We start from the raw sequence: 15,701 nt of genomic DNA on the forward strand, positions 1-15,701 counted from the left end.
AGTGCCATACATAGAAGGTTTTGCATTAATGAATTATATATACCATTTTGAACATATGGCTGCTTCTATTTCTTAGCAGCAGACAGTCCTCTTTCCCACAATACTCTGCTACTGTAAACTGGAAGCTATTGGGATTTTGGTGAATGGGGTTGGATCTAATTGTCAAGGGAACAAAATAAACCGACTTGTTTCCTTGATTCCGCAAAGTTTATCCTGGGTCTCTGGCAATTGGAATAATACGGCTCTGCTCTATTGTTCCTTAAAGAGAGATTCGTTTTTCAAATGAGTGGTGTCAGTTTTTGTTAAGAATTGTTTGGATAGAGTGTACTCTGAGTATATTTGGGCTCCCCTTACCCTCCGTGTGGGTATGCACAATTCTTTGTCTATGTATCATACACAAAGGCAGCTGCACTCGAGATTTTTGATATTCTCTTGCAAAGGGACTAAGATATAGTGGAAAAGTAGTACAATCCCTCATCACTGCCTCTCCTTCCTCCTATTGTTGCACCAGTGTCTTCCTCTCCTTCCTCTCCAGCTTTGCGCCTTTTCTTTTCTTACTAGGGTCAGTCTCTGGTCACACGTCTCACTAATTATTGCCCCAGTAGTCTTCTCAATGTGCACCTCTCTACATTGCCCATTCAGTTCGCTACCACATCCCTAAACTGCATTTCCAAAGAAAGCATGGTGGTTTGTGTGCCCCATTTTAAAAGGGGAAGTTAAAACTAAGCATGTTCTGGTGCTACATAATGTATATTATTTTAGAGGCATCTAAGAGGTGCACACTAGGTTAGCAAGCGCAACTCGTCTATTTTGCATTTTTTTACTGGTTATTGATATGATATATACCAAAAGAATAAACTCTATGAAAGTAGTGAGTTAAAAAAAACTAGATTTTAGTAATTGATGTTTTGCTGTTACCATTTTAATCTGTTGTTGTGGTGTTTAAAGTATTGAATATACTAATTTAGGTGTTTTGTTCCTCTTTTGTGTAAAACCATATTTTCAGTTTTCACAGAAGACCTCTTTATTGGTTCTTATGGATGCCCTTCCGCCTTCTGCTTCAGTATCTCAGAAAACTGAGCAATGGGGATCCTCAGCAGTTACGAACGCAAACCAGCCTGACCCCTGGGGCGGTGGTGCAGCTGCATCTGCCACTGCTGATCCTTGGCAGTCATTCGGTAAGATCCCACTGACATTTCTTCTAAATGTAGTTTGTGTATTATAAGATAAGCCCACCAGGGTATCGGTTCATAGTAGATATATGAAGTTAGTTCCATAGAGGTCAGTAAATAAACTGAACATCATAAGTACTGATATGAAAACAGAGAACATACCTGGATTAATGGCTGATGTACAGAACTCTTGCCTGGACAAATAACACAGGTATTGAACGTGAGTAGGAGTAAGAGTGGGATGAGCTTAGGAGGTAACTTGATTAAGCATCGCCTCCAACGGGTACGTGGCCAGGCCATATAAATGTTGGTGTAGTTTTACCTTCTCTTGTGTTGAGAGGAAAGTGTTTGGGTCAAAGCAAGTGTGATTTTCATGGCTGTTGATACATTGGAGGTGATAACTGATAGGGCAGAGGATGTGATCAGAGGAATAAAGAATATAGAAAGGGGTGGATATAGGAGCAGGAATGGAATCCAAGACATGGGGAAGAGGATAACCAATGACAGCGGTTGTGATGAGGTGGAGCAAAAGAGAGCGACCTTCACGCATGGTGTGGAGAGGTGGGCTCAGTTTTTTTGGGGGTGTGGGGGCCAGTAAGTATACGGTGGGAAGAGTCATGGGTGAAAGAGAAGGTTTGATGGGGATGGGAGATAGGGCAGGGTTGTCAGACCACCTGGTTTTATTCCCTTACACTTCTAAATCTATCATTTAAACCAGGTTTTTGTGAGATTGGTACTCCATCTAGTTCTGGGGTAATATCTGTTGAGAGTCCTCCTAACATTTGTTCATCTCACTGTTGGTAGCCTGGATGTTTGGACAAACCAACCACTGGAATTTCCCACTGCAAATTGACTAGCACGCCCTTCTCCACAATTTAAACCTCAAGTTCCTCAAGACACTTAAATCATCTTCTGTGAGTTCTCTTTTGCCCTCCATTTCCACACTTCCAGTGAGTGTGCCTCTGTACCAGCTGATTACTGAGCAGTGCTGTCTCCAGAGACTACTTGGCATGACATGTTTATATCCTCTTTGTGTCTAATTGCATTGAGGCTTATCTGGTTAAGTCCGGCACCACTTTACTTCGTGTCTCTACATTGCTTCATGGTTTCCCGCTGTCCTCATGTTGGGGATTTTTCTGGATTGTGCCTGTCCTCCCAAAACCATCCAATTTCTTGAACACTTCAGAGTTAGGAATCTCTAATTTACACACACATATCTCCAGAAATCCCCTGCCTCACCATCCCATGGAATGGGTGACTGCTATCCATCTTACCAAACTTCTGTAACCTCCCCCCCAACCCCACCCCAGCTTACTTCCAATTTGCAATGGTCTCCTGAACAAATAACACCAGTTTATCATTTTTACTTTCTGACTTTTATTCAACTCAGCCTTGTGCTTTCTCTGTACTCGTCCACCATCAGTCTCTGAGACGCCAATTAATTGGCCTAGGTCTAAATAAGCCGGCCTCAATTAGCCTCTTTTTCCGGGGTAGGGCTAACAGATTGTGGAAGTGTAAATCACCAAATACAAAAAACATAGTTTATTGTAGATGTATAGATATATTGGGCACAGTCGCCAACAGCCTCCAGTTTCCAACTGCCTGGGCCAGAATCCGCACATCGCTGATCCTTCACTGTGAATTCCACCTTCTGTGTTCCATTGCCTAGGAAAGCGGAATGCAGCATGAAGTACACACCACCCCCACATCTACCTCCTTATATGTAAAACAAATTAAACCCTCTAGGGAAACATAACTACATCCATAAATAAACACAAAAATACATACGATAAAAGGGAACCTCTTTGTGGACGGGTCCACCATACATGAGTTTAGAACCAGCAAACACATTCATAAATAAAAACATTAGTACACAGGCAACTATGCTGGTTTGGTTACTACAAGTTTGCTTCTTCATGCTGCTTGATAATTTACGTCCATCCCCTTTTGTATCGCTTTGTTCGCCCTAAGTTGGTAGGGTATGCTCAGACGTGAGTCCCTTGCTCACTTGGCCACTGGATTCAAGATAGCCTGACTCATGAGGATTATGAATCCGAAACCGGTCCCAGGATTCTTGTTTCCGGACCAGGGAAGACATGGCTTGGCAGTTCGGGCTGGACTGTTCCCATGAGGCACAGGGTCAGACTGATTTGCAAATGGCCATGTCTGAACTGGGGTGGCTGAGTGAGCTAAAGAATGGTGATGGATTAAACCCGGATCAGTTGACTAGGGGTGAGTGTTTGATTTGCTCAAAAGCTCAGTCTATCATCCCCTTTTGTATCGCTTTGATAATTTACTTTGCCCTCACCTGGGCTTGGCTTAGGTTTCGGATGCACATCCTGACAAGTAGAACAATCACCTGTTTCACCAGAGGAGGACACCTTTATCACTCTGCTTTTGTTCCACCATTCATGTTCTTTTATGCGAGCAACATTTCTGGATACTGCATCCACCCTTACAGGAGACCTGATTTTGGAATTCCTTTTGACCACATAGGTGGGATCTTTATCCTGTACCCAGTCACACACATTAATATCACACCTGACCTCTTTTTTGAAACGTGCTAGAGAAGGGATTCTTCTGATATCGTGTTGAAAAGAGTTCCATATTCTTGGTGTTGCTCCGGGAAAGGCCACATTATAGGGTTTTTTTTTTCGGAAAGAAGGCAGGTTGGAGTAAGAAGTTGCTAGCGGATCGGGAGTTCCTGCTTCCTCCATATACCACTACTTTCTGTGCTAGATAAGCAGGGGAGTTTGTGTAAAGAGCCTTATGTGTAATGCATTCCAGTTTCAACTGGATTCTGGCCTCTAAAGGGAGCCAGTTCAGTGCTTTTATGTGCGGGGAGATGTGGTAAAATTTCCTGGTACCTGTGAGTAGTCTTGCAGCCGCGTTGAGACAGGCTTTTAGGGGTGCTAAGGAGATCTTCGGTAATCCTGTAAGGGTGGAACAACCATATTCCAGTCTAGAGATGACTAGTGCTTGTACTGCCATTTTTAAGTCTGGAGCGTCTATGAAAGGTTTCAGCTTCTAAAGGTAGCTCAGGTGGAATCTGGCAGCTTTAGCCATCGAGTTAATGTGCTCTCGCATGTTAAGGTTACAGTCGAGGATTATGCCCAGGGATTTGGCAGAGTCCACAACAATTGGCGGGCAGTTCAGGGCTGTGATGACCTTGATCCACATCTGAATCTCGGGATTGGCTTTTGAAGGGGAGATTAGGAAAAATTAAGTTTTATTTAGTGATCAAAGTTGTGTATCTTAAAAACAGGTATCTTAAAAACAAGCGCAACTCAGCCCATTTATATATAACATCTGTCTAGGGTCAGTAGTGGTAGTCGATGATTGGTCTACTATCTTGGAATGATAAGTATAAAGAAGACTTTTGCGCATGCATGCTTGTTAATGCAGGTTATATGTTGTGACAATGGACTGGCTATTTATGTATTTAATTGGCTATAAGCATGTTTTCCTCTTTGATGTTGTTCAGCACCAGCAACAAGAACTGGCAACCCTAAAAGATTGGTTAACAGCATTAAAAGTCAAAATCTATTGGCTGTGCCAGTGCTGGCCTGTTATAAGGATCTAAGAAGCTTCCACATTTAACAATAATAAGAGGTTTACACATTTTGGATGAAGAACCCGAACTACTGAGTTAATTTTACACCTTTTTGATGATTGATAAGGTTTTACCAATGCTAACAGGGTAATGGTAGATGTGTACATTTTTCCACTGATGTATTCATACTTACTGGTTAGCTTCATCACTTCTTGGGCCTGAAGAACTATTGCAGAACTAGCAAGTCAATAAGTGAAGTAAATACATTTGCGGTAACTTGTAAAAGAGTACTGTGATAGCTGAAGAGCTTTTAGAATTATTTGAGCCTTTATCATGCATTGAGGTTTACTTTGTGATTAATACCTATGATGGGCTGTGTTTTACTTTTATCACTGGTCATGTTTCACTTAGTTGAACTGTTTATCATCTATATTCTTAAATGGTTTATTCTAGGTACAAAAACTGCAGCTTCTGCTGATCCTTGGGGGACAACAACTGGATCTACAACCAATTCTCTCCCCAAAAATGCTGACCCTTGGGGATCTTCCCAGTCGTCTGTAGGCAAATCTTCCGGGGACCCATGGGAACCATCGTCGCCAAGGAAAACTAGCATTTCCGCTTCTGGTAAGCAAGGCGTTTTGGGCTATTTAAAGTGGGTTCCAATAAACGTACATTTCGAACTGGACTGAAAGGCCAATGTGATACAAATCAAATACACATTTCTAGAAGGGGAGAAGTGCAATATACAATGAACAAGGATCACTAACTGTTGTAGAATTTTTACCTTGATTTTGCACCTCCCCTATTACTTTTAATATTACTTTCAATATTAGCGTTAGGAATTGCTTAGGTTTAGTTCTAGAAATGTGTATTTGATTTGTTCTGTTTTTTACTGTCTGTTTTCCCAAATTCTAATTCTTTCAAAAGAAAAATATTTTTATATGTTTTTAACTTGGTTTTTATATGACTAAACTGTCACATTGAATCCATTTTGTTTTTATAGAACTGTTTTTGTTGTATTTTGCATTGCTCCAACTGAAAGGTCCTAAAGAGTGAATGATATTTGTTTAGTAGTCTGTAAGAATTGGTGTGTTCTTCTTAAAACAACCCAAAGGGAATTTATTTTGACATATAGTCAATTTCGGTACCCTATCCCTTTGGTGTGGGGTCCCTCTCTCTTTTACTAGAGAAGTTGATTTAAAGAAACACTATGTTTGAAAGTTCCATTTCAGAATCAGTTAACAATTACAGCAGATTGATCCATTGTAGGCCCAGGATGCCGTAACCCATGCAAATTTCCAGGGTTTTCATGTAAAATAATTGTACATGCAGTTAACCTAAATGGCAGTTTTTTCCATAGTGGGTGGTTATTCTAAATATTCGTCCCTCCTGGTCCTATGTTAGACACACGTGTATTTGGGTGACCCCCACTAAGTGTTTGTGTAGACCAGTGTTTCCCAAACTGGGGTTCACGACCCGATTTTTGGTGGGTGCAGACAGTCCAAGCAATCACTAAAGATGGCTTTAAATTATGTATTTATCTTTTCACATTTTCTGCGCTTTAAAGCAGAGGTCAAGTTTCAGGCTATGTCTTGTGACAAATTGCTGCTTATGTGTTTTTAGGTCTCGGCTGGGCGTGGCAGCAAAGCTGCCCCGCCTTCTGAGAGATCTTGTAAATACAAGATTTCTAAAAGGGACTGTAAGCCCCGCCCCTCCTTTCCATTGGGGAGCGTCAGCGTTTATTATAAACACTGGCTTCCCAATGGAAAGGAGTGTTTTTGGGTGCCACCCTGTCTGTTTTTGGGACAGCCCCTCTGGGCACCGTGACCTGCTTTGTGGCCGGCCGTCGTGAATACTTTTCTTATCAGCTTCTCTGATGAGGCTGTCCAAGGAAGGTTCATGGAGAATTCAGCAAGCTGAAGCTAAGGTCACGCGCCTCTGTTTATCAGGAATTCCCTCCGAGCTGCTGCGGTGAGGTCACCGCCTGCCCCTCCTCCTCCCCCGCCCACCCAAGCTCTGGTGCCTCCCGGGCTCGGACAGGGGGCAGACAGCAGAGAATTCCGAGCTACGTGCTTCTTAGAGTCTCAGCTCTACCCTCCACTTTCTAGTTGTTTGATCTGTGCACGTTGTGTTTTCTCACTGTGGCTTGTGTAAGGGCTGCCACTGGGTACAGCACCTTCACAATCACCCTCAGCTCGAACTTTGAGCGCTCCTTCATGCCCACCACACTGAAGGTTGCAGACCTGTGGTTGAAACTGAATAGCTTATGTACTCACTTTACCAGGGTTACTGTGTGATACGGAAAAGTGCTGGCACTCTCTCATTAAAAGTAGTGAACTCGCTGAGAAGTGCAGGCACTATTCCTTACTAATTAAAGAACTGCAGGCACTCAGTAAAAGCGAGGACCTGCCCATTTAGAGCTCTGTTGCATAAAGTATCATGAACACTCCCGTGATGTAAGGTACAATGTTCAATGCAAGTGCCTTTTAATGCATCACTCGCGCCCTCTTTTCAAAGTCCCGGCTTTTCTTCCTGTGCGCTGCTGAGCACTTGTGCGCCTCTGCGATAAGGCATGTGCGCAGCATCTCTGTTTGAGAGGCACACCAAATAAATAATGAAAGCACTCATTAGAATGCTTCCTCCTGCCTGCGCAGGCCCGCCTCCCCCACCGCTTCCTTCGCGGTCCCCACCCCGGGACTCGCTGTTCTCGCACTTCTCACGCTCTCCATCACGTGCCGAGGCACCCGGCGCTGCGGGCCTGAACCGCCCACCCCTGCCGACCCTGTGCCATCCCAACTCCAGCCTCCCTTCTCGTAGACTTCCTCGACTGCGGCTTCCAGAAAATGGGGGTGGCGGGGGCTGCACGGTGCGCGAGGTGTGAACAGGCGCGCATCTCATCGAGAACCATACTGCTACCCATGAAGGGGAAAGGGGGGGCAGCGAAACGGAGGCAAAACTCGTGGGTGGAACCGAAAGGAAATCTGGGGGCTGAGTATGGGGGAGTCGTCCCTGCCACCCACTATTTATTGGCTGCTGTGGGGTGGTGCGCAGGACTCTGGTGTATGGTGTAGGTGCGGGGGAGGATTCCAGCACAGTGCAGAGGGTAGGAGAGCAATAGGGGGTATCGTGGTATAGAGGAGAAGAGGGGAGCAGTGTGTGGAATGGGTTGGAGTGGGAAGCTGTGGGTGTCAGGTGTAAGACAGAAGGGTGTGGTTTGCAGCGTATTGGGGAAGAGGAGAAGCCTGTGAGACAAGGTAGTAACAAGAAAAATAAAATAGCCCCCCATTTTGAAATCCATCCATCCACCCACCCACCCAGCCATATTTAAGTTCTTATGCTACAGTCACACTCGCTAGTGGCACCTCCCTCACCCATGCTTATGCTGATAAAGTGTGGGGGGGATTTCTTGACGCCCCTCATATGGTGAGTGGAATGAAGGGGGAGCAGAGCTGGGAAGAGTCAGGGACAAGGAAGCCTCAGGCCCAAGGAAGCCTCAGGCCCGGCACAGGAGAGTCAGGTTGTTGTACAGCTGGTGTTCTGAACTCAAGTATTTCAAAGTGCTTTCATATGTGATGATTAAAGGTAGCTTGGTAAAATAAACCCTTTGCCTGTGATCAGATTGGTTAAGATAGAAGCAGCGATTAATCCAGGTTTTCTTGTTTCACTTTGTGCAAATCGGCCACTTAATAGGTATCTATTAGTCTCTCCTTTTTCCTCAAATGCTTTGTTTTTACCTCCTTGAGCACAAGGTCCGAGCGTGTGTGGCAAGCAGAAGCTACATGAAATCCCGGCTTGTTATGGGCTCGGGGTTCCAACAGGAGCTTGAGGGGAGCCAGAGCAAGACTTAAGCTCGAAGTTGGCTCGACCTTTCAGTGGCTCGCCCACCTCTAGAGAAGCGTGGGCAAGACTGGATTGTAAAGCAAAATCAATCCTTGGATAAATGTGAAAAACAGCCCCACACTGCAAGTCCATGACTAAAATGAGGCTTTGGAGGCATGGTTTTGTCATGGCAGCACCTTTCAATTCTGTCCCACTTAAGCTGCCTCCGTTGTGCTCTTTCTCGATACTCACACCGCAACTAGTGCTTGAACCCGTACCACCAGCACTTTGTCTGCACTACAAGCACTTTTTAGGTTTCTCCTGGCGTCCGCTGCGCAGCAGTGTTCGCGCAGTCGAAATCTAATGTTAGAACACTACTGGCTTTGTTCCGCCTTCTCTTCCATTGGCTAGCTCCATAAATGGAGGCTAGCCATTGGAAGAGAGATCTGTCCGTCATTGCCGGAGCAGATTCGTGGGCGTTCCGGCGATTTTTACTCATCCCGCCCATTTTCGTGGCTCATGTGGCGGTGGTTTATTTTTTTTTTCTTCAAAGGTTTTTTTGGGTCATTTCTCCAGGCCGACCGCCGCCGGAAGTCCAGGTGAGTGCTCCCCTCTCCTCCCGCTGTCCGTGTGGCCGTTCCCGCCTCACCCATCCCGCTGTCCGTGTGCCCGTTCCCGCCCCCTCTCCCGGTGTCCGTGTCTCCGGCCCCACTTGTAAATGCTTGTTAGGAAGTTGTGCTCCTCGTGGCTGACACCAAGCGCTCCTCTTATCTAGAAATTCCAGTCTTGAAAGGTCTACTTAGCGCAGCTCGCGGGAGGCTGCATGTGGTGGTGGGCGGGCGGTGTGTGTAAAAAGCTTCATTTAAACCTAGAGAAAACAAAAACTCGTTTTGTTTTAGAGAAGTTGTGTTTGTCTCTGTTTAAGGATGTTTCGACTGTGTTCCCTGAAATCACCATGTTACCTCTGCGAACTCCGGCGGGCTGTGTCTGTGCCAAAGGCTGTAATTCACGTTGAGGTGTCTGCAGGCAAGGTGTCTCTGATTAAATGGTGCATGGCATCATTTTAGAGCAGTCTGTACGTTCATCCCACGTGGCGTGCTGCAGGGTGGTAAGGAAAGGACAGACTCTGGGCCTAAGAAGTTAAATCGTATAATTAATGTAACACGTAAAATGGGACTTGCGTTACGAATATGCCTGTTTGCTGTGACTGTGCGCCCTGATGTCAGTGGGGTGTCGAAGTGTCTGCCTGTTGAGGTGGGGGCGCGGGGTTTTCAGAATATAATAGCTTAATAAGAGTCAGTAGTGAGCCTGGGATTCCGTAGCCCTCGAGTTTTTTCCATAGGAGGGATCTATTTACTAGGTCAAAGGCCGATCTGAAATCGACAATGTGTTTGTCTCTGTTTAAGGATGTTTTGACTGTGTTCCCTGAAATCACCATGTTAGCTCTGTGAAGTCCGGCGGGCTGTGTCTGTGCCAAAGGCTGTAAATCACGTAGAGGTGGCTGCAGGCAAGGTGTCTCTGATTATGTCGTTATCACAGTACGAATTGATCAATGAATAATTCAAAACAGTTAAAAATTAATTGTATACATTTTACCTTCTAAAAGATATCAACATTTAGATGCATCCACATTACTGGAGCTAGCACCTATACATTTATGAGAGGAATATTTGCAGTAATCAATTTATGATGGTAACACCCTCACGTGTGGTTTGTTCAGAATAGCCAAGCACTGGAAACATGGCTGTGCTTGCTTCCCTGCCCCCTGGCTGTGCTTGCTTCCCTGCCCCCTGGCTGTGCTTGCTTCCCTGCCCCCTGGCTGTGCTTGCTTCCCTGCCCCCCTGGCTGTGCTTGCTTCCCTGCCCCCTGGCTGTGCTTGCTTCCCTGCCCCCTGGCTGTGCTTGCTTCCCTGCCCCCTGGCTGTGCTTGCTTCCCTGGCTGTGCTTGCTTCCCTGCCCCCTGGCTGTGCTTGCTTCCCTGCCCCCTGGCTGTGCTTGCTTCCATGCCCCCTGGCTGTGCTTGCTTCCCTGCCCCCTGGCTGTGCTTGCTTCCCTGCCCCCTGGCTGTGCTTGCTTCCCTGCCCCCTGGCTGTGCTTGCTTCCCTGCCCCCTGGCTGTGCTTGCTTCCCTGCCCCCTGGCTGTGCTTGCTTCCCTGCCCCCTGGCTGTGCTTGCTTCCCTGCCCCCTGCTGTGCTTGCTTCCCTGTCCCCTGGCTGTGCTTGCTTCCCTGCTTCCTGGCTGTGCTTTCTCCCCTGCCCCCTGGCTGTGCTTGCTTCCCTGCCCCCTCGCTGTGCTTGCTCCCCTGCCCCCGCTGTGCTTGCTCTCCTGAGTGTGTGTGTGGCGCTCTGGGTGGGTGTGTGTGGCTCTGGGTAGGTGTTTGTGTGTGTGTGTGTGGCTCTGGGTAGGTGTTTGTGTGTGTGTGTGGCTCTGGGTAGGTGTTTGTGTGTGTGGCTCTGGGTGGGTGTGTGAGGCTCTGGGTGGGTGTGTGTGTATGGCTCTGGGTGTGTGTGTTTGGCGCTCTGGGTGTGTGTGTTTGGTGCTCTGGGTGTGTGTGATAGTAATTTCTGTCTGCTGAGCTCGTCCGTATGGTACAATAGGCCTCACATTTGCGACAGATTAAGCTAATGGCAATGTAAAGACAATGCCATTTATTTATCTGTTTTCAAAACCAACACATAAATACAAATTTTGTCATTTACAATGCCAATAGCTCTAACTTTTCCAAAGGCGAAACCATTGCATTGTAAATACTTGTTGTGCAATGTCATACCAAATCTTTGTGATGTAACACGCGCCCGCTTCGTGTGACATTATGCTCCTTTCTTTGAGCCTATATCACGCCTCCTCATTCTCTGCGTGCATGTTCACACTCCTGCATAGTACCCTGAACTCACTCACCAACAAAGATAGTTGGCAGTGGCTCATTGCCAGGGTAGTGGGAGGACTTCCATGTCGATTCAGCCATCTCTTTTAACCCCAAGTCAACACAAAGCACAACCTATGTTACATCATATAAGTCTTGGGAAGACAATGAACGCCTTCTGCCACTTCCTAAATGTCAATGCAGGCAAACACATTGGTACACCCCCACTGATGGAGATAATGCCCTACTTTGTGGCCTCCTCGATGAAAGTCATGTCCCCCCAAAAGACAGCCTTTGATAATACTACCTCGTTTCTTTTATATTGTGCCTCATAACCTACCTCCGATGCTTCTAAGGGCTGTAAGCAGGCGTGCAACACCCATTGGACTCAAAGGGCTTCTGAACCCCAGGTCCACCCCTGGTCTAGGGAACTTGGCTCGAGTGCCCCCTCCCCTTATCACATCTCTATTACCTTTGTATACTTTGACTTCATCTCCTTAGGCTACCACAGCCATGCACCTCGGCAATCTTTACATTGTCTACCATTACAGGTGGCATTAACAGTTGTCCATAATTTGTCCTTCCTAGCTCACAAACCAACGGAGATAACAAACTTTTGCATCACTACCACAGCACCACTGTAACTGAGGAGGTTACACTTTCGTGGGGTATTTAAAATTCTTTTTTGACTGAATTGTTGAAAACGTTGACTAACTTTCCACTAATTTTAAAATGGCCTTATAGGATGCATATGTAGTTACAAGTAAGAAGTTAGGTGAATATTGATCAAGGACTTCTTAATTTTACTTGTTCCTAGTTATGTGAACTACAGCAATTGAAATCTTTGTTTTATCTTGAAACTAATGTATAACTCTTGTTTTAGGTACCATTTGTCACAGCATATTTTTTGTAGCACTGTAAATATTAAAGTTTAGTTTAGAGATGGGCTACAGTGCTTAATTTGAGCCAGTGATTGCCGGTGGGAGACACCGGCATTCATTTTTGGGGACCAGCACTTATATTTACTCATCAGGCATTTCCAGAAAGCAAGAGAGGGGAAAACACGCATACTAGAAAGATGGAAGAAAAGAAAAAAAATAAATGAGAAAGCAGTCATTTGCAAGAGTTAAATAAAGTGCCAGGGAGTGCCGGCAGTGGAGTTAAGAGGCCTGAGGTGGCTTCTGGACTACGCTGACTTGTTTAATAGTGCCGACCATGCGCTTCAGAGCAATGTTTGGTGCACTGGTACTTTTTTTTTTTTTTAAACTAAGCACTGGGCTAGGGCGAGGCTAAGGATTATCAAAAGGGCTAGAGGCATGGATAGTATTGGGCGTGATGCTCCTTGAATATCGAATCCACTATATTGATGGAACAGAATATTGAGGATAGAATGTCGAATATAAAATATCTACAGATAAGTAAATCTAGATGGTCTATATCTAACTCCCCATAAATGTACCTACACAGTACATATATCTTCAAGTTATGTAGATGTGGCGGTAGAAGTAGTAAATCAATATTTCTCTATATGCACTTACCTTTCAAAATTTCGTCCCTCGATATTCTGTTGCCGATGTTAGTATGCCACCATATTGTGGATTAGCTATTCAGTAGTACAATCGTTCAGTGGCGTCACTAGGGGGGTGCGGGGGGGTGCGGACCGCACCGGGTGTCACCCCATCATGGGGGTGACACCAAACTGGTTAATTATGCTGCCTGGCTCCAGCGCTGACTTGGTGTGGGGGCACCATGTTCAACGCTTTAAAAGCACCGGATGCCGCATACTTAGTTTGTCCCTGCAATAAAAATGACGACTCCAGTGATTAATGTTCTTCCTGGAGAGAGTCCGGAGCCTTTTCTACTGAAAGTATTGACAGATCGTAGGGCAGAGGTTTAACATGCCTGCTGCAAAGTGCGTATCCCATTAACATCAAAAGTGCATATAATAAAAAAATAGGTCAATGGGTTACCAGTTTGGTCTGAGATCCTTTTCTTACTTTCAGTTTATACGTTAACATCTTAATATAGAGCAGTGAGCTATTAACTGCCATCACAAGCTGCAGGCAAACTGCAAGGAAAATATTAAAGCAATATCATTTTTGCCCAGACTTTCTTTGTCCTAATATTGCAAAAGGGTGTCATTTGGGTAAAAATCACTACTTTTTATTAATGAAAACCCCTAACAATGGTTTTAAATTTTAAATTCGAAATTCATGCTTTTCCAGTCCAAGGACTCTTAAACTATACTGCCTACCAGTATAGATGACATGTGACTCCTACCCCTTGCAGGTCTCTGTCTTATGTAACATTTCCTATATACTGATTTTCACAGCGATGATTGTCCCTGTGCAATGCATGTGTGATGTAAAAAATGTTGACATCTTAAACTGGCATGAGTGGTGCGTGCTATAAAACGAAATGAATCTAAGAGATAGTGGTTATGGAGACTTGAGGGGCACTATCAAATGGTGGTATTATTATTATTATTATTATTATTATTATTATTATTATTATTATTAAGTAATTTTATAGAGCGCACAGCTGCCCCAGCAAAGGGGCGTCCTGGCGCTGGAGGCAAAAAGCAGCGGCAGCAAGACTATCATATTAGGAACAGAAACGTTTTGATGGCCCTACGGAAGGGAAGAAGCCCATCCAGACGGCGAATCTGTGCAGGAAGAGAGTTCCACAGCTTGGCGGCCAAAAGGCCAAAAGACCTCCCCCCAGCTCTAGCGCGTTTTACACGAGGGGCCACAGCCAACAGCTGCTCCGCAGAACGTATTTGGCCGTTGGGAACATATGGGATCAGTAGCTTAGATAAAATTTCAGGGGATGATAGTTTAAATATTTTAAAAGCTAAGCAAAGCGCTTCAAACTCAATCCTTCTCGGCACGGGCAGCCAATGGAGTCGCTTAATGGCGTCCGACGTAGGGCAAGATCTAGGGAGCCTAAGCAAGACCCGTGCAGCAGCATTTTGGACTCTGTGCAAGCGGTTCACATCCGCCTTGATAGCCCCTAACAAAAGTGAGTTATCGTAGTCTATGCGAGACAGAATGGTGGCCTGAACGATCAGCTGGCGTGTGGCCGGATCAAAAAACCCCAGGATAGGTCTAAGGCCGTGTAGGGGCCCGAAACAGTTGCCAGCCACAGAAATATTTGTAGAAACAAGTCCTTGGTGTGCTTATGAAGGGGTACATTTTTCAGAAAAGGTAGTGATATCTGGACCGTTATGCACTAAAAATTAAAAATTACTTGCTGAGGGAGCATTTTTTCCAGTCATTCAATGGGGTACTGCAAAACCTGGTATGGTACTGCTGTAATTGACGTTCTGATTGGCCAGCCGTAACTTTTTATGAAAATGCTGTGGTGGTCATGTCAGTACTCTGGGAATTTGCCATCTGTGTCCACTGGCGGACTCGGATCGGAGGAGGTCCATGCGATAAGTCGTGAGGGGGTGACACCATGAGTTACCCGCACCGGGTGACACCAACCCTAGTGACGCCACTGCAATCGTTGGAGGAAGGTGGTACAGTGCTAGGGTAAAGGAAGTGGTACAACTGATGTGGTCCATCCCTTGGGCACGCACAGAGGTATGACTCCCTAAAAGGTGCAGCCTTTTCTCTGTCTCCTTGCCTGCTCTAACCCATGGAGTCCAGCTTCCTGTTCCAGCTTCCTGTGAGCCTGGCTCACAAACAACTTTCTTGTAAAGAGGAGTTGAAAAACAGATTGGGAAGAGCCTTTGTTCATGATTTAACAGAGTAGGTAGTGTGGAGGCAGTGGTGTAGATTGGAGCTCAGTCCTTGGTCTCTGCACTTTGACTTGACCTTGAGCTATGCAGCTTGGCTGTGCCCGTCGGCCTCCGGTTCCTCAGGACTTGGGGGTCTGCGACTTTTTTTCTTCTTGGAATCCCTCTCTAATTCTTGCGTTTGCTATCATTCTTTTTTCATAGATAACAACGTTTTCGGAATATGGGTTTTTCTAAGGAGTGTGCGAAATTCACGAAATTGATGTACCATTTTGGAATAGTTACTCGAGATTCGATAGAATTACTTGAAATGCAAATCTGTAATTTCACACTATTTTTTAGTGCAAAATGCGCCTTGTATCCGTTTGTGACAAGAGCACATTTGTGCTAAAAAAAGCACATTGAACGGCTACTCGTGTTCTGTTATTCCTGTGTGATTGTGGTATATTTTTTATAGCGAATGGTTCTTAATTATGTGAAGTGGTGTATAGGGTAATTTCAGAAATTTCACATAAAAACAAGCATGATGCGAAATTCGCTGAAATGTGAATTT

General features: G+C 45.3%; 1 protein-coding gene across 4 annotated transcripts in view; it reads left to right on the plus strand.

The window, feature by feature from the left end:
• The window catches only part of EPN2 (epsin 2), a 475,186-nt gene that overhangs the window by 340,690 nt on the left and 118,795 nt on the right, over positions 1 to 15,701 (plus strand). For all 4 annotated transcript variants that reach the window (XM_086940721.1, XM_086940718.1, XM_086940720.1 and 1 more), the window contains 2 exons: positions 1,007 to 1,178; positions 5,179 to 5,349. In XM_086940721.1, coding sequence (XP_086796847.1) covers positions 1,007 to 1,178; positions 5,179 to 5,349 — 343 coding nt within the window. The remainder of the gene's footprint in view (positions 1 to 1,006; positions 1,179 to 5,178; positions 5,350 to 15,701) is intronic.

The sequence above is a fragment of the Lissotriton vulgaris genome, chromosome 10, assembly GCF_964263255.1.
Source record: "Lissotriton vulgaris chromosome 10, aLisVul1.2, whole genome shotgun sequence".
NCBI lineage: Eukaryota > Metazoa > Chordata > Amphibia > Caudata > Salamandridae > Lissotriton > Lissotriton vulgaris.